Genomic DNA, 22,479 nt, shown 5'->3' on the forward strand with positions numbered 1-22,479 from the left:
CAATTCACATTGCCTACTTCCTCTGCCAATATGGGAGCTAAAATATACCAAAAGGAATAAACGCCTAAAATGGCAGAAATCAGTAAAGAAAAGCAGTTTAATGCATGTGTTGTCAGGACCCCAGAAGTTTTTTGTCTCATTTTGTTTTTTTTGTCTGGTACAATTAATTCTGGTCCAGTCATCATTTTGAGCTACGTGGTGAAAAGGTGGATTTTTCTCCTAAGTTCAAGTCCTATTTTACTATTATTATGATTATTGACAGATAGCACAGGGTGAGGCTAACAGTTGGCGTGTACGTTTCTGGTATTGGATAACTGATTACTGGAACATGGTTGACCTAGCAACGCTCCTCCTCTTCGCTGTTGGGATTGCTTTGAGATTCTTTGAGAATTTCGTTGACTACGCTCGTATCATCTTGGCACTAGATCTGGCCGTCTTCTACATTCGCATCTTGCAGATATTCAGCGTCAGTAAGCAACTTGGACCCAAGCTCATCATGATCGCCAAAATGGTAAGACATTTCAGTGCCAGGGTCTAGCATGTCATGATAACAATGGCGAATCGTTGCCGAGCGATAAAGAACACAGTACTCAAGCTGTGGTGTTTCTGATCAGCAGAATGTGGGTATAAATCCCAGTCGGGGCACTTGTGTCCTTGCACACAAGATGCTTTACCATAATTGCTTTGTCTATTGGATGGAATATTAAGCTGTAGGTCGCATGTATGAGTATTTATTGTGCACGTACTGTGGATGAGTAGGGAAAAGCCCCAGTCTTTCTGGTTCATTATAGCAGGCACCCTTGTTAACAAGTTTCCTCAGGCTTGCGAGCTACAGTGAGTAAGTTCACTTATGAGACATCTATGATTTATTGCCAGAAATATATAAACAAAAATATATATAATAATACAAGGTTCTTTGACCGTGTTCTTTTATTTTGTCTAGATGGTAGATCTTGCTTTTTTCGTGGCCATTCTCTCTGTGTTTCTTGTTGCTTACGGCGTTGCATCCCAGGCAATCCTCTTCCCCAATGGGTCCAGCTTTCAGGAGGTCATCTCTGGTGTCTTCTTCAAAGCTTACTTCCAGATGTACGGGGAACTGTTCCTTGAAGATATCCAAGGTAGGTTTTTGGTTTTCAATTGAATGTCATGGCTATAAAGATCTATTGCACCAAACGTAGAGTGTCGTCAAACGCTGGTCTACTGGTCTTTGACAATTACTGAACATGTCCAGTACCTTTAAGTTTTGCAGATGTTGACTGATTACTTTTGGTTTCTCCCTACAGGGAACAACGGTTGTTCTAACGATTTAACAATGATTGAAGCTGGCGCTCCACGGTGTGCTGAGTATTCAACAATTGGAGTCATTCTGTTAGCAGTGTACATGATGCTGAGTAATGTCCTGCTACTCAATCTACTCATTGCTATGTTTAGGTAAGAAACCTTCTTAAAACCAAATCTAGGTAATCCCACCTGAGTAATATGCCTGTGATGTTCAGGGATGTGATTCCTCCGTTTTAAAACGGAATTCCAATTTTGTTTTGCCCTAAAAAAGAAATACTGTTTTGTTTTTATCCCCCACCCCCCCAAAATAATAATAATGATAACAGATTGCAGAGTAGGGCTTTTAAAACTAAAGATAAATGTTATTAATTGAGCTTCATGCTCGCTAGTTTTTCGGGATCCCACCTGGCGGGGTCTCCTATCTTCTCTGTCCTCAATGCAGGCAGCCAACTCTGTTGTGGTCTCTGCCCCAGCATCTCTCCTCAAGACACAGACATAGCTCAACCTCTGTCTTCCCCTCAGCTTCACCCCATGAGTTGGTTCCCACAGCACCAGACGGCTTGCAGGCAGCTCAGGGTGCCTGCAGCAGTGCCATTAAAACCATGCATCAAATTTACTTGTGATTTATTCTGCCAACAGCTACACCTTCTCAGCAGTCCAAGAGAACACAGACGTCTACTGGCGATTTCAACGCTATGATCTGATTAAGGAGTACTTCAACCGACCGGCCATTGTGCCTCCCTTCATCATCATAGCTCACGTCTTCTTCCTGTGCCGTTTCCTCATTCAGAAAATCTGCGGCTGCTGCATCTCGTACCGAAGTGGACAGATGAGTGAGTTGTAGAAAAGTATCAAACCCTCTACAAATCAAAGGTCTCCCTATGCAGAGCTACACAAGCTAGCGTAGCAGGTCGATACGCCTGAATTGTGTTCTGATAGGCGCAAATTTCAACTGATATGCAAAAAATTCACAAATCCCTCTGTGCCCCGTTTCATCCCAAGGAGTAGATAGCAACTTGCCCCTGGTGGCAGTGGATTTGGGTCGATACCCCAAATCAGTTCAGTGTAGCCCTCGCCTTGAAGTGGTTCTCCAGTCTTGTGATACATGCGATGTCTCATAACAAAAACTATTTTAAAAAATCACCTTTTTCCAGTAGCTCATTAATTATCACTATCTTTTATTGTTACTGAGCATCATGATATGGAAAGGCTCATTACTATTATTGTAACTACAATGGGATCAGCGTTTTTTTCATCTTATCTGATTTCTAACTCCATCAACTCAGCTCCCCTGATTCAGCATTCATCTTTGAGAAGAGTGAGTAGCATCATGAGTGACATTGGGAAAAATACTCACAACCTATTTGCCGGTAGAAGGCCCTTCAAAGCCCAGTGTATGTAAACCGTTGCCATATTAATGCATGGGAGTTGGTAAACTGGTGATTAGTTACACACCTTTGCATGGTGCAGACTACCAGTCTACTTTTGGTTGCGGGTATGGGTGCACTTGATGGTCGATGGGTGCACTAAAAAAGACTACTGGTATTTTTAGTTGAAACAGAGTTTATATTTGTTAATAGACTCTTCCCATGAAGTATGCTAGTTGGGATACATTCACGCATGCGTTCAGACCCTATTGGTTGGCAAAGCAGACGCACAATCGCTACCTGCGTCATCACGTCACCATTAGCCGCACACAACATGTACAAAACAGCTCGATATTCCCTCAGTTTGTGAACCAAATGTCAGTGCAAACTTGTATGTGCAATTTACATAATTATCATAAGAAAGGTCTATCAAGCACTCGTCAATAATTTTGTTCAGAACACATGAGTTTGATTAATAAATTGTGAAGATTTTGTGGTTGAATGTTTTTAATTTGGATTGACTTGAACAGGGCAACACATCTCGGATTCTAAAGCGAGGCAGCTGATTTTATGGGAAGCCATACAAAGCGACGACTTCATCACCCAGGAGAGGCGCTTGATGCAAAGTGACATCAATAAACAAGTCATGACTACCGGGGAGAGGTGAGTACCGGGGAGAGCTGGGTTGACTTTCCCTCTACTTTTCAGAGGATCCTTTGGTTTCTTTGCTGGAAATTCATTATTGTAATTTCCTGTTGTACAAGGGGCTCGGCAGACAAGGTGCAGTACCCTTTAGTTATCAATTTAAGATTCAAGTATTGACAGATAAAGTGCATTGCCGTACAAGATGCAACATGACTTTCATCAACCCGTTTACACATCTCTTCATGATTCATTACATCATTGTCAAATCCATTCTCTCATCTTAGACTTGGTTTCTTTCCAGAGTTGAGGATCTGCTTGGGAAGATGGAAGAACTCTTTGCCGATCCTGAGACAGGGATGCCGTCAAGAGCTTTAGGATTACTTGGTGAGAAGGCCATGGAGGAAAGATTGAATAGACTGGAGGACCAGGTAAGACCCGAGATTCTGCAGTGACTTTCTAAGAAGGCTGGGTTTGAAACCGAACAAAAGTCTAGGGTAAAGGAAGTTAGTGTCACTTGACTAGAATGCTATAAGGTAAAGATTAAACAGAGAAGTTTATAGTAAGACATTAAACCAAAAGCATTAGAGCAACTTGACATATTAGGCTGTTCAGGAGAGTTGAACTCATTTTGACCACTGTTAACCTCTAACCTTTAACCCTAGATGGAGAGGACCAATCAGGCTATTGATTGGATTATAACATCTCTTCGTGACCATAAACTGGGATCCTTAGAAGGTCCACCAATGCTGAAAGAGATCAAGCCGAGAGAAGGTAGGGTTTTATTTAACCCTTTCACGTACTGTTTTTTTTTAGTGATTGATCATATTGATATCATTATTATTCTGGTTTATTAATAACATTCAAAACTCGCAGCCCAAGTTCTGAATTACATCTGAATTTACAAACCACATGGAGACATTACACGGTTACTCAAATGGCACCCCCACCCCCCAAAAATGGTCACAATAACACCCTCAAAAGTTGTCTTTCTCATTCTGAAATGTTTGTGTTTGTATGATCATAATCGTTTGTTAATTACTTTTCTGAAGGGAATTAAAGCAGGCGCTAGCTGTTTTAATCAAAATAAGAAATATTCTTAGAAGGAGAAACATTTTGGTGGTGATAAGGTTTTTCTTGATCTTGTTTTTCATACACCAGTGGAAGAGAACTATACCTCTGAGAGTGAGGAACGAAAGGTTCCATCAACGCTAGAAGAGCTTGGGATGACTCTCCATCATAAGGCACGCTCAAGTCCTTATCCCGGAACTGCTATTGGTCGGTCCCCGGTACCCGATGAGAAGGTACCCTGGGAGGTATGTTCGGAACCCAGCCCACTTATACCCAGCCCACTTTTACCCAGACATGCCTTTCTTGGGAAAACTCACCTGGGAGATATATAGATTCCAATGTAAGGGGGTTTATTTCTATAGCATGGTAAAATAAAGTGAAACAAAATAAAGTAGAAACCCTTAACAGTGCAATGTTTTGTCAAAAAATCTCCCACAGGTTAGCTTTCATTTCTACAAGCCAGTCAGCTACACCCATGAAAGCATTCTAGCCTTGCCACATTTTGCCGACATTGACTTGCTGAAGTACTCTAAGAGCGAGAGACCCATGTTGAACTTTAACATGCTCGACAAATCAGTCAACTACGACCGTGTGAGTTTCATGGGACACTATAATGTCACGGACGGTGTGCCACAGTAAGTTCAAATTGGGAGTGTTTTGTTCAGGCCTGGCACTTCATCTTTAAAAATGCAAGGCCATTTTCATTTTGCAAAGGGCACTTCCATTGGAAAATCTTTCAGTCAAATGGGAAACCTTTAAAGTGGCACCAAGGCCATCAATACCAGAAGCAATGAGGGTCAAGGCCTCTCTCTGTGGCCTGCGTGTAATTCCAGGCCTGTTCGCTGTCTGTGAAAGAGAAAGTATGTCCTTGATAACAGCAAATTCAAATCTGTTAAAATGTCTATAAATACATCGTGCAACCTCAATTTCTTCTAATGTCAACAAATTTTGGTGATCACACTATGATGATGTGCAACAGAAATATTTCTCTGGAGGATTGGTATTGTAAAGCTTGTAATCAGATTCAACCTTATATAGGCTGTGAAATTGATAATCAGATTTAAACTGTTTTAAACTGTTTATGAAGTTTATAATTGTACTGAAACTATTATGAACTGTTTATGAAGAACTACTTACAAGGTTTACGATCAGATTGAAATTGTTATAAACTAAAAAAATAAGGTTTGTATAAGAACTTTAAAGATGATACAAGAATTCTTGATATGATTTCATACCTCAATTTCCACAGGAATCCACGAGGTCGCACCGGGATGATTGGCCGCGGACTGCTGGGTCGATTTGGACCCAACCACGCTGCAGATCCAATCGTCACAAGGTTAGTTTATAACTTCTGCAAGATCTGAAGAGTTTTCTTCAGCTGTATGAAAAAGCTACTAGCACCATATGGCCGCTCAGTGCTGTGTACACTCCAGGGAGCTGAGAAAAATTTAAGGAATGTTATAAATTGTCCAATGACCAGGGTACTAGTGTTAAGCCTATTGAGACTAGGTACTCAGTGTTCTCCACACACGTAAATTGGGAGGGCGGGCCGCCCTCCTAAAATTTAAGCCGCCCTGCCAAAGAATTGGCCGCCCTGCTAAAATTATTGGCCGCCCTGCCCCAAAAAGTACAAAGAGACTATATTTAGACTGCATTTAAAAAGATCAAATGAGTACCTGACAAGCCAGAGCTGACTTCAAAATTATAGCATCAGAAATGCGATCGTAAACAAACGTTAAAACACGATGTACACACGGCCACATAGTTCGTATGCCGAGTGCATCAACCAACCATGCACACACACCACGCACACCGTCGACGATGGGAATACCCACTGCATGCATTGAGCATGAACAGTCCGCACGCTGTGATTGGCCGTTGATATACTCCAACACAACACGCACGTTCACAAACTGAGAAAGAATTACCAAACAGTGCCGCACGCATGTATAGAATGGTACAATGTACAGCCTCGAAGCATGTTCAACCATGTCAACTTTCGCCCATTGAGGGCGTGTGCGATGCGGGGCAAAGTTCATTGATCATTGAATCTCGATTATTTTATTACAAACGAAGTTCTTAACGATAGAACTGCTAATCACTAATTCATGGAAATGGTTTTGGATGGAAAAAGTATTATTTAGGGCCATAATTTGGGGATAAGATCCAAAAATGTGGGTTTTGGTTTGTTTTTTTCCGTTTTGAAAATTACACACGAAGACCCTCCGATCATGGTCCGAACACCAGCTTTCTAAATTCCGACGTGCGGCATGCCGATCATTACTTTGAGGTTATTGGCGCGGTGCACAAAGCAAAATGTATAACAAATTGTAGTTTTGATTTAGTTTTTAAAATAAGGTTGTTCCAACCGAAATGGATGCCCATCAACAATAGGTAGGTAGGTCGTTGAATACATTATTTTAAGAAAATGGTTTTCTCAAGCATTTGTTGCTTTCACGTCCGCTGACGTCATATCAAAATGGGCGCCATTTTGATTATGTCATATTGACGGGCGCCATTTTGATTACGTCATGCCGCCCTCCTAAAAAAACAGTCTGTGGGTACACTGGGTACTATTATTATTATTATTATTTTATTAATAAGTGTTGTTGGTTTTTATTTCATGAAAGATGGAAGAAGAATTCCGATGGCGTAATTATTGAAGACAACGGAGAGAAGGTTCTGGAGTTTGTTGCTGTACAGAGGAAGGATAATCAGCAGTGGGCCATACCAGGGGTAAGTCTTGTTATTTGTAGTTCTTAACACACTTGGGGAGACCATTCTTTCTTGCATGCTGGTCCATCTCTTTGGAATGTTCTTCCACTGAACCTCAGACTAAGAGATACTCTATCCAACTTGAAAACTCACTTAAAGTCTCACTTGTTCAGTCTTGGCTTTTTTTTCCTATGTGCCAGGAGTGTCTTTCTGACAGACATGACACCCTACAAATGTCCATTATTATTATTATTATTTGTTTGTTTTTTTGTTCAGGGTATGGTTGAGCCAGGAGATGTTGTTAGTGCCACACTCAAGAGAGAGTTCGGTGAAGAAGCTCTTGGATCAATGGAGAAATCAATGGAAGAGGTTGCCTTGTTAGCCAAGAAGATTGAAGATCTATTTAGCAATGGTGTGGAGGTAAGAAATGGAAAAATGGAAAGATTATCTGACTAAGATAGTTTATTAAGGGGGAAAATATGTTTCAAAAGATGTACCAGTCTAAACTGCCCTACTAGACAAATTCGGCCTCAATTGGTCATCAAAGTTGCAATAGAACAATGAAAGAAAAAACACCCTGTTGTTCAAATTGATGTGCTTTCATCAGATACCTAATAAAAGGCTTCAGGCCTGAAGTCTTTTATTGTTTGAGTGAGAAATTACCTCTTTCTCAAAGACTCTTTCTATGTTACTTCAGAGGGAGCCGTTTCTTACAATGTTTTATACTATCAACAGCTCTCCATTGCTTGTTACCAAGTAAGGTTTTATGATAACAATCATTTTGAGTAATTACCAATAGTGTCTAGTGGCTGCCTTTAAATATAGATATTTTCTTTGAATCTCTGAAGATCTACAAAGGGTACGTTGATGATCCGCGGAACACGGACAATGCGTGGATGGAGACCGTGGCCATGAACTTCCACGATGAAGATGGAACCTCAGTCAGCCTACTGGAATTACAGGTAAGCAATTATTCACAAATTCTTTCTCAAATGTGTGGTTGCCCTGATTAAAACAGTTTGTCCTGACCTTGTGGATAGGATTTGAAACTTTGCAAGGTGGGAGTATAATTGGGTGAGATTTTTTGTAGCACCATCTGTTTTTGCAGCGAATATTTCGCAGGAGTTGAGCACATTTCAACTGATGCGATTATTCACTGCATTTTTTTAAAGTAAAACTTTGTATCGCATTGGCATTCGCAGTAAGTATAAACTGGACTTTAGTCTCTTTTGAGTAGTATTGATTCTGAAAAGAACCAGTGGTTGACAACTCAACATTTCGATCAGTATGCTCTGATCGTCTTCAGAAAGATGACCTCTGACCTTTGTAGATTATTTATGATGGGATATACCTGCTCATTAAGATTTTTTGAATGAGTTTGTTTTTCTTTTTCCATCCAATCTCCAAGGCTGGTGATGACGCTCAGGGTGTTCGATGGCAACGAGTCAGCTCCAATATTCGTCTGTTTGCGAGTCACCAAGCAATGCTGAGGAAGGTTGCCGAGTTACACAATGCTGCCTTCTAAACATAAAGAACAACTCATATTTCCTCAACACAACAGCCTCAATAGTGACAGTCCCAAAACCCAATGCCCTACAAAAGAAAATTCCCTTTAAATAGTCACCAATAAAAGTGTTGGTTCGGCATTTTACAAATTGAATAAACAACTTGTAGTTTTAAGGCTATGCAGGTCAAAATTTTTGGCTATACATATGGCTGCGACTGTTGTTAAGGGCATCCTATACTTCAATGCATGATGACATTGTGATCCAGCCGTAGCCGTAGCCTTAGCTGTATAGCCAGAGCCGCTTAATCAGACACAGCCTTCATTGATTTAAAAGTACATCAGGGATAAAGATTTGATTTCAGGTTTATACCCTCACACAATGTGGTCCCTTGACATTACACACAGTGGTCAAGTGGTAAAGAAACAAGCTCCAGAATGACATGGGTCAGGGGTTCGAATCTAACCAAGTAGCCTGCAGATTGTTTCTTCCTAAAGGTCTTTGGAAAACACTGAGTAAATGAACATTGCGAACGTCAGCATCAGGATGTCAAACGGGATCATATGTAATAGTTTTATTTTGTAGTTTTTGTACAAAACATAATTATCTGTGAAAATTATCTTTAACACTTTTATATCCAATGTTGATATATTTTGTAAACATGCAACTGTTTTTTATAAGGATAATTTTCTTCACATGTTAATACTCTTATGGGTTCAATATTAAGTGTAAATATAACGTTTAAATTGAAAGGGAATTTTTTATATTTGTAAATAGAAAACAAGAAAAAGGTTACGAGACAACAGTAAGATGAAGACAACTCAGTGTCATTGAAATTAAAGACCTGGACACTATTGGTAATTGTCAAAGACCAGTTTTCTCACTTGGTGTATCTCAACATAAGCATAAAATAACAAACCTGTGAAAGTTTGAGCTCAACTGGTTGTCGAAGTTGCGAGATAATAATGAAAGAAAAATCACCCTTGTAACACAAGGTTGTGTGCGTTTTGATGGTTGATTTCGAGACCTCAAATTCTAAATCTGAAATCAAAAATCAAATTCGAGCAAAATTACTTCTTTCTCGAAAACTACGTTACTTCAGAGGGAGCCGTTTCTCAGAATTTGTTACCATCAACCTCTCCCCATTACTTGATACCAAGTAAGGTTTTATGCTAATAACTATTTTGAGTTAGTGTCCACTGCCTTTAAACACAAAAGTCTCCATTATTTTAGATTCGTTTTCACAATTACAAGAAATATTTTGAATTTTTTGTTTCTTTTATTTTAAATTGTTTGTATGTGCAGTAGGGTTTATTCTTATAGGTGTTGCGCATTATAAGTGTCTGCCACTTTTATATTATTGATTTGTCTATGTACTTCCACCACATATTGCCATAATAGCATAGTCATTGAAATAGATTGCTTATAAAAGTTTAAGTTAAAGTTTTCTTTAAAATACCCAGTGCTATTGTTTAGTGTTCCTATAGGTTGTGCACCACATTGTAAGATAGAAAATAATGTTCACCGATTTGCACATAACTGTCATGGTAAAAAGATGGTCATGGTGGAATTGTAATATATATCCTGGGTGAAAAAAATAGAGGATTGGAAGAATGTTACTCTTTTGGGAAAAAGGACGATGGAGTTTCAGTTTCCGATTTTGAGTTTGTTCTTTTCAATTTATAATCATGATGCAATTATTAATACAAATTTAATTTGAATATATAATAATCAATGCAAATAATTTGTAATATAAACTACTAATTTGTGTATGCAAATACCACCATCAGTAATCAATTCACATACATTTTATTAAAAAAATATTTAAGATGTATTTTCTCTTTGAAGCTGATATTCTTATTTAAATTAAGGTTTTTTGTTGACTGCTTTTCAACTCAAGAAGTTGCCAATTGCCATGGAATTTGCCATTTCTGCGTTTCACACTTTCACACAAGAAATCGTTTTCAAGTAATGAAATATCATTTACATTCACAAATATTATTTGTTTTGTTGTAATAGTTATTATATTATTATAGTTAGATATAACTCGGGCGATAGTTTTGTTAAGTATAGGATTGCTATCTTGTTGCTATTTAAGTTTTTGAACTGCGTAAGAATAGACTTGCCATACTCAGGTTATTCTCGTGATGTGTCTCCCCTCCCCCAAGAAAGGAAATCATTATAATAATGCTACAGTGCTTCCTCATATTACAAGGTTTTTTTTCTTCAAATTTTTCTCTAGAGAGGAATGTTGAGTGGTTTAAAAAAAAAAAACACGTATGAGTGGCAGGAAATTTAGCCAATTATGCGAACTCACACGTGAAGTGCAGTAAAATTAGAGTGCAGTATAACAGAATATATATACTTTTCCTTTTCCAGAGGATGAGTATTGGGGAAAAGATTTTTTTATGGAAAAATATTAAAACCATATCACATTTTCCATCATGTTATTTCACAGTAGACAGTGCCTTATATAAATTAATAATGGTACAAATAATATTTCTGTATTCATACTACTTTGAATATGAATATGACTTAGTATGATAAAATATTAAAGTGTGCTGGGTTTTGTCTGATATGTGTGTTCAGGTTGTTTTGATTTATTCAGATAAAATCACTAAATGTTTCCGGGATATTATATTATTTTTTGCTCCCTGCAGACATTCTAGTCAATCCAACCCAAACAACTTTTAATCATGAATTAATTAATTGCCCTAAATTCTTGTCCTTCATGATTTGCAAATACTTTGTGGAAATATCAAGGATTTCAATTGTGAAAACAAATCTCATAAATTATTTGATTAAATTCATAAGTGAAGTGCCTAATTATGCATAATTATAAATAAGTTCAAAATTTGTTCGTTTTCTGTGTGAACTTTTCTTTTCTGTGTGAACCTGGATGAGGTCAATCGAGGTCACGGTGACACGGTCAACAAAAACAGTATGCAAGATGGCTTCCCTGTGTAGGATCGCGTCGCAAAGGGTGCTGCAAAATGTAACTGTTTTCGGCCAAACGAAACTGAGATATGAAAGTCATAGAGGCTTTTCAGGTAAATGAGCATCACATTGTTGCTTCACATAATTTATTTTGGCATAAATCATTTCGATTTCTTGTAAAAAAACCGGGATTCATTCTGTTTAATTACGTTCACCGTATTCGCTATCCTATTCCTACTGTACTGTATCGTGCGATCTTATGAATGTACATTAGTCATACGTACGTAGGTAGGGGCCCTTATTAGTAAAATATTAGTAAGGACAGACTTGCGCTATGGTTGGTTCATGGAGATGTTTGGTTAAAGGAAAAGTTTCCGTATGGCGCCACCACTTTTTCATTCGAAATAAAATAATATAGTATCTAATTTACCTGATTGATATATCCCTTTTTGTAAAAATGAGTGAAAAAGTGGTGGCGCCATACGGAAAGTTATCCCAATGTTAAGTCATAATATTAAGTGGTAACCTTATTCTGTTATTTTATTTTTAGGCCATACTTTTCTGCTGTGCTTAGCAAGTTTTTGTGCTTAAGTTACATACATAATACAGTGTACACATTGCAAGCTAATTTAGGAAATTGGGCCCAGCCCTAGGTTAAAAGTAAAGGTACCCGAGCAATATTTACAGCAGTACACACACTCACATTCAAACGTATATTAAATAATTGACCATAATAAGCCGATTGCAGCCGTATCATGAACATTTTTTTTTAACCTATTTTCATTTACGGCTGACGATCAGTTTATTTATGTTCAATTGATATTAGTTTGAATTTAAGACTCTTAAGTTAGACTAGTTTGCATCCAGACCCAGTAACTAGGGCGCTGTTCTCCTTTTTTTTGAAGTTTTGACATTCTTGGTCAAAATTTTGAAAAAAGGAGTACAGCGCCCCAGTTACTTGGTCTAGTTTGCCTCAATTATTGGTATTTGTCATTGGTCATTTCAAAATTTCTGATATATTTTTCTCTCTTCCCACCAGGGTCTTCACAGCAGAAGGTGAGATTCATACGGATTATTAAAAAAAATAAAAAATAAAAAAATACAACCTCCATTTGACCTCTAGTACAGTAGGTGAAAGTAACAATTCTAGGTGTCCCCCCCCCCCTCTCCTGAGTACTTTGTCTCGGTCGGCACTTTGAGCATAATTTGGCAAAATTAATTTCATTTGGTTTGTTAAATTTTGTTGTGAAGCCAAGAACCCTCAGAAACATGAACTTAAAGTCACCTGGAAGTGGTATTTTTTTAAAATAAAGCTTTTGTCACTAAAATATGTGTTTTTATGAGAGGAATGTGAATAAAAAGTTAACTAAGGTTTAAAAATCTTAGTTTTGATTGTATTTACAAATTTACGAGTAGGCCCCGGCCCGAGAGGGCGCTGTTCGTGATGTATTTCAAGGCGCGATATTTGGAGAGAAAATTTGTAGTCGGGCCCCCGTACATTACGTCTGGGAACATGGCACATCAAAACAAATTTAGACACGATTTTACACACATACGTACATTGAAACTTGAACATGTTGAACGCCTAGTGGTTTTTACAAAAGCTATTGCTGCTATTTTTATTTAACTATGCGACTTTTTAGTGACCAAATGGGTTGTAAGATGTGGGTCTGCCTACGTATTATTATAGAGAAATACGGCCACGGAGCAGACTGCACGCACGCACTATGGCTGCTGTATAATGGGCGGACGGTCACATAGGACCTGCACGCACGGTGAATCGCATGCGGTACCAACAAAAAATCGTGTCACTTGGCAAAAGCTAAAAGCATACCCTCAAAGTTCAAACTTACCCGAATTTTTTCACGTTTAGCAAATGCTCCTCTGAGTTTGTCACGTCTTTCAGATACCTTCTTCGACTTCCCACTAGCTAGACAAATTGTTGGGACGGCGTCGTGTTTAAGAATGGCTCTTCTCGTCATGTCAAATGAGTTGTGTATCCCGGATTCGAAGCACGACGGCTCTAAGTGTTCGCTGCAGCGCTGAAAAAGAGGTCGGAACGGACCACTTTGCTCTAGTTAATCTGACTTTCGCAGCCCACAACCGCCTATACTTGGGATCTGCAGGAAACAGATGAAGACTGACCCCATCTTTAGTTGTTTTGCTGCATCCAGCAGCAATACACCTGGTCGGCATTGCCGGAAAACGCCAGAAAAAAACCTTTTTCGCAGCGTACAAACTCACGTCTTAGAATTACATGTACTTTTGCATGGTGTTTATCTACGCATCGAGGGGGGTCTATGTTTGATCGAGGCAAAGTCTTCCTTTTCCTACGTCACAAAAGGGGTAGGCGGAGTCAACCCCCCCAAGCACTTAATTAATTTTTGTAACATATAAATCGTGACAAACAATTACTCAAAAAATTGTTTTATTGTTAATAAACATATACTCTTATGTTTAAAAGAAAAAAAAATCCTATTTCCAGGTGCCGTTAATCACTGTACTAACCAAGAACCAAATGCAGAGAAGACAATGAAGAAGTTTCAGTTTTAGATGCGGGAGGAAAACCTTAAGGGAAAACCCACACAGTCAGGAAGGGACTGAAAACCCAACCCACACAGTGCCCCGGTATGATTCTTAGAGGTTGAAGGCAAAGAAAGATACCAGTATGCCAACCTGCCCACCCTCGTAAATTCTGATTTATTAATCATTGATTGTTTAATTCTTCCTCTCCAGGCCTCCATGACGCCTGTTGGGTTCATCGGCCTGGGTAACATGGGCGCCCACATGGCTAAGAACCTAATCAAACAAGGCTACCCACTCATTGTTCATGACGTATACCCAGAGGCTGTCGGCGAGCTGCAAGACAAGGGTGCACAGATCGCTAACACGGCAGCAGAGGTTGCTGAGAAAGTTGATCGTATCGTGACCATGTTACCGTCTAGTCCCAATGTTCTGGAGGCGTATAACAGCAGGAATGGCATATTATCGTGAGTATTGGAAATCCTCAAACTACCATTGCTTATTTTAATTGCCATGCAATCAAAACAACATGCAAAAGATAAATGTGCAAAAAATCACTTCCTAAACCATACACTAGATATTGCATATTGATCAAAATCAGACAACCTATAATGGTAGCACATTTTTAATGGTGTTATAAGAGGTGTGTGTTTTGAAACTAGCAAATTTAAATGAATTTACTCTTCAAAAAAATAGGATGTTTTATGGGGGTGACAAAACCATCACAAAATTAAAAACTGAATTTTTGACTTGAAAGATCAAACCTAATTGTTTTACTCATTTCGCAAAACTAAAGTATTTCAAGCAAATATATTTTAAGGCAAGCTTTCCACCTTGATCATCTTTAAAGCTATGTTAGTTTGGTGTAAATCTGTGAACTCTTTCAACTTAAAAAATGTTAAGCACACCTTTAACATTTTTTTTTAACGCTTTTTCAGAACTGTGAAAAAAGGCACTTTAATCATTGATAGCAGCACCATTGATCCTTCAGTTGCAAAAGATGTCGCTGCTCAAGCAGACAAGAAAGGCGCTGTGTACTTAGACGCTCCAGTATCTGGTGGTAAGTAATGAATGCTGAAATCTCAATAGCAACTCGGCTAGGCACGAACTTGTAGCGACTGCTGCGGCTGGACCACCACTTCATCATGCTTTGAAGTTTAGGATGTCCTTAGCAACACTTGAGCAACAGTTTAAGCCTTAGCTGTAGCCACCAGTTTGGAAAAGGCCTCACTCTCTGAGCTTAATTTCATAGAGCTGCTTAACAGCCGATTTTGTGCTTACTGCGTTAGTTTCCATGTCATAGAACTGCTAACCCCTAAGCACACAAAACATGTTTGTGCTACCTATATTAGAGAAACTTGCTTTTCAAAGGTTAGCAAGAAATTTAGGCTGTCAAATTTTCTGGATTGTTAAAATACACATTTGCTAGTGATTGCTTTCCTGCTATAGTAAGCACAGAAAATATGCCTACAGGGTAAACAGCTAGGCTCAGTGTCATAGAGTCTATAAGCATAAAAACTTGCTAAGCACAGACAAAAATTGCTTTAAAAAAACTGGTTACCAGCCAAAATTTCATAAAGATTCCATTGTTTCAACTGGTGCCCCACTCAATTTTTGCTTAGCAAAGAAATTTTACTAAGCAGTATTTTCTTAACAGCTCTATGAAAATAGGGCCTGGTCTGTGGCCCTCCCTACAGTGGAGGGCAATGTTGAATGACAAAATGCACCTACAGGAATATTTACTGAAATAAACAAATAAATATGGACTGTCTTGTTTTAGGTGTGAATGCTGCGAGGGACGCTATACTGACCTTCATGGTTGGAGGGAAGCCTGAAGAGTTTGAAGCAGCCAAGGAACTCCTACAATGCATGGGGAAGAATGTAGTCAACACTGGACCAGTGGGTACCGGTCAGGTAGGTTGGCTTTATAGTGGACTGTCTTGTCTTAGGCAGGAATGCTGCGCGGGACGCTATACTGACCTTCATGGTTATAAAATTGGTATCTGTATTCATGATGGGCTACATATATAGGGGACAAGACCAAGATCGTAAAAGTACATGGGAATCAAAATGGCAGAGAGAACTAGTACATCTTCTTTCAATTTTGATTATTTTTATATTTTCAGGCGGCCAAGATATGCAACAATATGATGTTGGGTATAGCTATGATAGGAACGTCAGAGACAATGAATTTGGGCATCAGGTATGTGGGTTCTTTCAGTTTTTACAATTATTTATTTTGGATTTGACATTGACCTCCATTCCGAGGCCCCAAAATATTCTGTTGAAGTTGCAATTTTTCTGAGAATGATGTGCTTGATTAATGGCCGTAAAAAACTTGGTTCTCATTTAGAAGCATTTGAACCAAAATTAGTACATAATGACTGATCATTAAAAGTGATTTTGAAGATTATTTGTGCCATTCTCTCCATTGATTTACAGGTTAGGTCTTGACCCAATGATGTTAGCCCAGATTTTAAACACCAGTAGTGGGCGTAGTTGGTCTAGTGACACCTATAACCCAGTACCAGGGGTGCTTGATGGGGTCCCCTCCAGCAATAACTACAAGGGTGGATTCAGTACAGCCCTCATGACAAAGGTAGCTTCATTTTAAGGCAAATTTTCTGTATTTTCTAATAAGCTAAAAATTGTGGCCTGTGCGTGAAGCACTTGCCTCTCACCACCATGGCCCTGGTTTGGCCATATGTGTCGTTGTTCTCTCCTATGCAATTAGGTTTTTTTCTGAGCCCCCGGTTTTCCCCTCTTAGGTTGATGTAGCTGGTTACAAGAGGCGCCTTTACATAATTGTTGAATGTTGATGTACACCATCTTTACAGGGAAATTTGTTTTTTCTTCTTGAGCCGCAGCCAAGTGCACCAACCAATTATGTAAGCAATTTGATAAAAGTCTCCCTTGGTTTGATTACTTTAAGCAGGTATCTTCATGCCTACCGATCACAGTGCCAGTCCCTTTCCAGGCGCCTTGGATCTATTAACATAATATATTATAACAACATATTCCCTCAGATTGAAAGAAAAACTATTAAAAAAAATGATTGAAAATAATTTATCTTCTTTGCAGGATCTCGGCTTGGCTCAGAACGCTGCGACCAACACAAAAACACCGACACCTCTAGGATCATTAGCTCATCAGATCTACAGAGTCATGTGTAATAAAGGCTACAGTCATAAAGACTTCTCATCTGCTTATCAATACCTCAAAGAAGAAGAATGATTGCTTGCTCCAAGAAATCATCTCAACTCGACGAGATGGCAGCTTGGAAAGGTGGGGTCGTAGATTGGTAAATAATCCAAAAATTAATTTGATAAGAACTTACTTGGTAAGAAGCACTGCAGGTGTTGATAGTATCAACTATTTTGAGAAAGATTTTTCTTTCGATATATTATTTATGGTTTGGATATTTTTCCTCTCAAAACATATGAATCTGAGATGCATGGTTCTGAGAAACGAACCATGCGGTTTGTTTCTCAGAATTGTAAGGGTTGACTGATCGTAGACATTTCTGTGATGTCTGTTCATGAATGCAGCAGCCAGAGATGTGGTTCGTACTCACTGTCAACCTTGCTAGTTGTGGATGATTCAACGCTCTTGGTGTAAATACCGTTGCAATTATTTTTGCAATTATTTTTGCTGATTGCTCATTCTCAGCAAGTAGACACTGTATTCAACTGAAACAGGTGACTTTTATTGTATCTGTGTTAATAATTCTGTCTACAATTCAGCTTTGGGTTGACACAAACCAATCTATGACCCGACTTTTAACTTCAAAGGAAGCATTGTTCATATTGTTTATACTTCACATAAAAGTAAATACAAAGCAAGTTTTGCCAAGGTTTTTCATTGCAGGGCAAGGATATTTGTAATTCAGGAAAAACATGAGCCAGGCTTCACCAAATCCGTCAGTCTTTAACACTTCACCTCAACACTGTGCACTGGTCATATCACCCTGTTTAAAACCAAGAGAGACCGTGGGCATTCCTTGGCATTTCCAGGCAGGCAAGATACTAAAAAGTTTATGGTAAATTTTACATCATGTATAGTAATGTCAACCTAAACTCAATTTTTTTAAACAGCAGCTGAACAAGATGTGCCATTTTGTTTAAATCAGGTTTGGATGAAAAAAATGCACGCTGCAATCTCAATAAATTGTTAGATTTTATGTTTCCTACAAGTCCAGGCTCTGTGGCTCTTTTGTAAAACGTGTGGGTCGATGACGAACTATACCTTCCTCTCTCACGTATTAAAAGTCATGATATGATGGTCCCAAACTTTCAAGGAATGGTATTCTATTTGCATTCACCTCCACCTCCAAGACAATTGTCAAAGTTATGTGTCAGTTGAGGTGTGCCAAATGTGAAGTGCTACCCAATGTAAATGGAATGTTATGTTGGAATCGACCAGAACTGATGATAACTACCTTTTTGTCGGTGCGTTTGCTTTTGGTCAGGGTGGATTAATGGTTTTAATTAGATTATTGGAGGGGTAGAGGAAACCAGATCTAGGTTAGATTAGTTAGGAATATTAGGCCCTGATCTTTCTCCAAAACTGAGTTACTATTTTGTCACACTTACATGGCAAAATGGGTGAAAATAAAACAGGGTTTAACAAAACTACTTTTAATCTTTAACAACTAATCTTTGGTATTTTAAAGGTACGTGTATAGATTGTTCTTTATTTGGTTATTTTTCATGCAGGATGAAGGTGAGGGTTCAATTCCACTTTCAAACTTGTAGGAATTATTTAATTTAGGACTCGGCTACCTCTACTATGTGTTATCTAATGCATTATTTAATGCATTCAAGGTACGCTTCAGGCCAAACTTAACATCTTATCACTTATTGGTGTAAATTCCCACCCCTATGATACGTGCTTCTTGGCAAGCCTCCTAGGTTGAATTTGTACTTTTTATTCAAGTAGAATTTATTTTATTTTCAGCTGTAACCATATGAAATCTTGTAGATACATAATATGCAAATTCTCTCCATATTTTTATGCCAAGTAACAATAATGAAGTGTTTTCATCAATTTTAAGTCAGACAGTTTGACAATTACAAGTTGCCTTGATTGACTTTATTGATTTTATAATCATGGTATTGAACAATCTTAAGTGTTCTAAAATTTAGTTGAAAATATCATTGCCCAGTTTCATGGCTCTGTAAACAAGAAGATTGGCACATAAAATGACAGACCAATTCACACAAGGGAACTGTTGGTTTTTAGCTTGCGTTACAATCCCAAAGCTGCCAAAATTTGTATCTTGCAATGAGGGAGAATTCGTATAACAACCAGAGAGTACATAAATTCTCCTAACCAGAGAGATTTAAAAATTTGTTCATCAGAACATAGAAAGATTTGTTTATTTTCAGGGAAATTCCTGCAGGATCATTGAGAGTTGGCAGATCTGCAATGCATTCTCAAATTTAAAAGCTATTGCTGAAATTTGACGCAAATCTTGGAAGCAGATATTGGTTGACTGTAGGCACAGAATTGTTTAGTAAGCAGAGTCATGAAGAGTGGGTCTGGATGATGGGAATTATTTTTGTCTCATGCTTTGTGTATTTTACAAGTTCATTTGATTAAACCGGAAATGAGCAAAAGATTCAATTATATTGTCATGGTAATGAAATCCTTTTTTATTTACAGAATACCAGCATCCAATGCTGTGGTCAATATTGTCATGACAACCATTGGTATTTTAAATAATATAGTCATGACGATCAAGAGCTACAATGGCCATCATTCATGCGTGTTATTTTGTAGCAGTTAAAATTGTAAGTTAAAATGCTACTGGTATAAAGTCAAAATAATGCAAGGAAGTAGGACCCTTGTGATTTTTATACCAAAAATTGAGGAAAATGCTGGACTTACCCCTTGTGACATTGTTCATTGTGGCTTCAAAATTAATATGAACATTGTGCTGCATGGACTTACCCCTTGTGATTTTATCTTTTCTAGACCAAAAATTGATGAAAATGCTGGACTTACCCCTTGTGATTTCATCCTTTTTTGGCCAAAATTTGATAAAAATGCTGGACTTACCCCTTGTGATTTTATCCTTTTTAAGCCAAAATGTTATGAAAATGCTGAACTCGCCCCTTGTAATTTATTTTTTAAGCAAATTTGGTAAAATTGCTGGACTTACACCTTGTGATTTTATCATTTTTGGGACAAAATTGGATGAAAATGCTGGACTTACACCTTGTGATTTTATCATTTTTGGGACAAAATTGGATGAAAATGCTGGACTTAACCCTTGTGATTTTATACTTTTTAGGCACAAATTTGATGAAAATGCTGGACTTTCCCCTTGTGATTTTATCATGTTTTTTTGCCAAAATTTGATAAAAATGCTGGCCTTACCCCTTGTGATTTTATCATTTTTTTGCAAAAATTTGATGAAAATGCTGGACTTATGCCTCGTGCTTTCATCCTTTTTGGACCCAAAATTGATAAAAATGCTGGACTTACCCCTTGTGATTTTATCATTTTTCAGCAAAAATTTGATGAATATGCTGAACTTACCCCCTTGTGATTTATTTTTTAAGGCCAAAATTTGAGGGAAATGCGTTTTCATCCTTTTTGGACCTACCTAAATTTCATAAAAATACTGGACTTGCCCCCTGTGATTTTATCCTTTTTAGGCCAAAATTTGATGAAAATGCTGGACTTACCCCTTGTGATTTTATCATCTTTTGGCAAATATTTGTTGAAAATGCTGGACTTACCCCCTTGTAATTTTATCCTTTTTCAGCAAAAATTTGATGAAAATGCTGAACTTACCCCCTTGTGAATCATTTTTAAGCAAATATTTGGTATAAATGCTGGACTTACACTTGTGATTTTATCCTTTCTACGCCAAAATTTGTTGAAAATGCTGGACTTACCCCTTGTCATTTTGATGAAAATGCTGAACTTACCCCTTACGCTTTTATCGTTTTTGGACCTAAATTTGAAAATGCTGGACATGCCACTTGTCATTTTATCCTTTTTTTGCCAAAGTTTGATGAAAATGCTGAACTTACCGCTTACGCGCTTTTATCCTTTTTGGACCTAAATTTGATAAAAAAGCTTGTGATTTTATCCTATTTTTGCCAAAATTTGATGAAAATGCTGGACTTACCCCTCGTGATTTTATCCTTTCTAGACCAAAATTTGTTGAAAATGCTGGACTTGCCCCTCGTGATTTTATCATTTTTTGGCAAATATTTGATCAAAATGCTGGACTTACCCCTTGTGATTTTATCCTTTTTCAGCCAAAATTTGATGAAAATGCTGAACTTACCCCTTGTGACTTTTTCAATTTTTGACACAAAGGACCTAAATTTGATAAAAAAGCTTGTGATTTTATCTTTTTAAGGCCAAAATTTGATGAAAATGCTGGACTTACCCCTTGTGATTTTATCCTTTTAAGGCCAAAATTTGATGAAAATGCTGGACTTACCCCTTGTGATTTTATCATCTTTTGGCAAATATTTGTTGAAAATGCTGGACTTACCCCCTTGTAATTTTATCCTTTTTCAGCAAAAATTTGATGAAAATGCTGAACTTACCCCCTTGTGAATCATTTTTAAGCAAATATTTGGTATAAATGCTGGACTTACACTTGTGATTTTATCCTTTCTACGCCAAAATTTGTTGAAAATGCTGGACTTACCCCTTGTCATTTTGATGAAAATGCTGAACTTACCCCTTACGCTTTTATCGTTTTTGGACCTAAATTTGAAAATGCTGGACTTGCCACTTGTCATTTTATCCTTTTTTTGCCAAAGTTTGATGAAAATGCTGAACTTACCGCTTACGCGCTTTTATCCTTTTTGGACCTAAATTTGATAAAAAAGCTTGTGATTTTATCCTATTTTTGCCAAAATTTGATGAAAATGCTGGACTTACCCCTTGTGATTTTATCCTTTCTAGACCAAAATTTGTTGAAAATGCTGGACTTGCCCCTCGTGATTTTATCATTTTTTGGCAAATATTTGATCAAAATGCTGGACTTACCCCTTGTGATTTTATCCTTTTTCAGCCAAAATTTGATGAAAATGCTGAACTTACCCCTTGTGACTTTTTCAATTTTTGACACAAAGGACCTAAATTTGATAAAAAAGCTTGTGATTTTATCTTTTTAAGGCCAAAATTTGATGAAAATGCTGGACTTACCCCTTGTGATTTTATCCTTTTAAGGCCAAAATTTGATGGAAATGCTGGACTTACCCCTTGTGATTTTTTCAATTTTTGACACAAATTTGATAACAAACAATCTAAAAGCAAAAAGAACCACTAGTTCAAACAATTTTCGCAAACATGTCACTTGTTTTTAATTTTCAAGCATGTGAGACTTTTACAAAAGCACCCACAATTTATTAATCAAATAAGCTTCAGAGTATATATTATGGAGTCAAAAACAAAAAAGAAGCACC

The 22,479-nt window shown here is 37.8% G+C and overlaps 2 protein-coding genes across 5 annotated transcripts in view; both read left to right on the forward strand.

The window, feature by feature from the left end:
- The window catches only part of LOC139937666 (transient receptor potential cation channel subfamily M member-like 2), a 38,848-nt gene extending 27,694 nt beyond the window's left edge, over window positions 1-11,154 (forward strand). For 3 of the 4 annotated variants that reach the window (XM_071932916.1, XM_071932918.1, XM_071932919.1), the window contains 14 exons: window positions 263-511; window positions 944-1,118; window positions 1,284-1,431; window positions 1,921-2,113; window positions 3,175-3,311; window positions 3,595-3,721; window positions 3,956-4,064; window positions 4,452-4,606; window positions 4,800-4,996; window positions 5,611-5,697; window positions 6,992-7,097; window positions 7,353-7,496; window positions 7,925-8,038; window positions 8,485-11,154. In XM_071932916.1, the coding sequence (XP_071789017.1) occupies window positions 263-511; window positions 944-1,118; window positions 1,284-1,431; window positions 1,921-2,113; window positions 3,175-3,311; window positions 3,595-3,721; window positions 3,956-4,064; window positions 4,452-4,606; window positions 4,800-4,996; window positions 5,611-5,697; window positions 6,992-7,097; window positions 7,353-7,496; window positions 7,925-8,038; window positions 8,485-8,601 (2,058 nt within the window). In that variant the 3' untranslated portion in view covers window positions 8,602-11,154. Of the gene's footprint in view, window positions 1-262; window positions 512-943; window positions 1,119-1,283; window positions 1,432-1,920; window positions 2,115-3,174; window positions 3,312-3,594; window positions 3,722-3,955; window positions 4,065-4,451; window positions 4,607-4,799; window positions 4,997-5,610; window positions 5,698-6,991; window positions 7,098-7,352; window positions 7,497-7,924; window positions 8,039-8,484 lie in introns of all 4 variants that reach the window. The other variant, XM_071932917.1, reaches the window with a different exon arrangement.
- A 366-nt stretch (window positions 11,155-11,520) lies between these two features.
- LOC139937637 (3-hydroxyisobutyrate dehydrogenase, mitochondrial-like) lies at window positions 11,521-19,669 on the forward strand. Its single transcript, XM_071932877.1, has 8 exons — window positions 11,521-11,631; window positions 12,558-12,574; window positions 14,255-14,508; window positions 14,980-15,101; window positions 15,822-15,955; window positions 16,168-16,244; window positions 16,484-16,640; window positions 17,123-19,669. The coding sequence occupies exons 1-8, from the start codon at window positions 11,532-11,534 to the stop codon at window positions 17,273-17,275; spliced, it is 1,014 nt and encodes a 337-aa protein (XP_071788978.1). The 5' UTR covers window positions 11,521-11,531; the 3' UTR covers window positions 17,276-19,669.
- Window positions 19,670-22,479: the final 2,810 nt, after the last annotated feature.

This window comes from Asterias amurensis, chromosome 5 (genome assembly GCF_032118995.1).
Source record: "Asterias amurensis chromosome 5, ASM3211899v1".
NCBI classification, from domain to species: domain Eukaryota; kingdom Metazoa; phylum Echinodermata; class Asteroidea; order Forcipulatida; family Asteriidae; genus Asterias; species Asterias amurensis.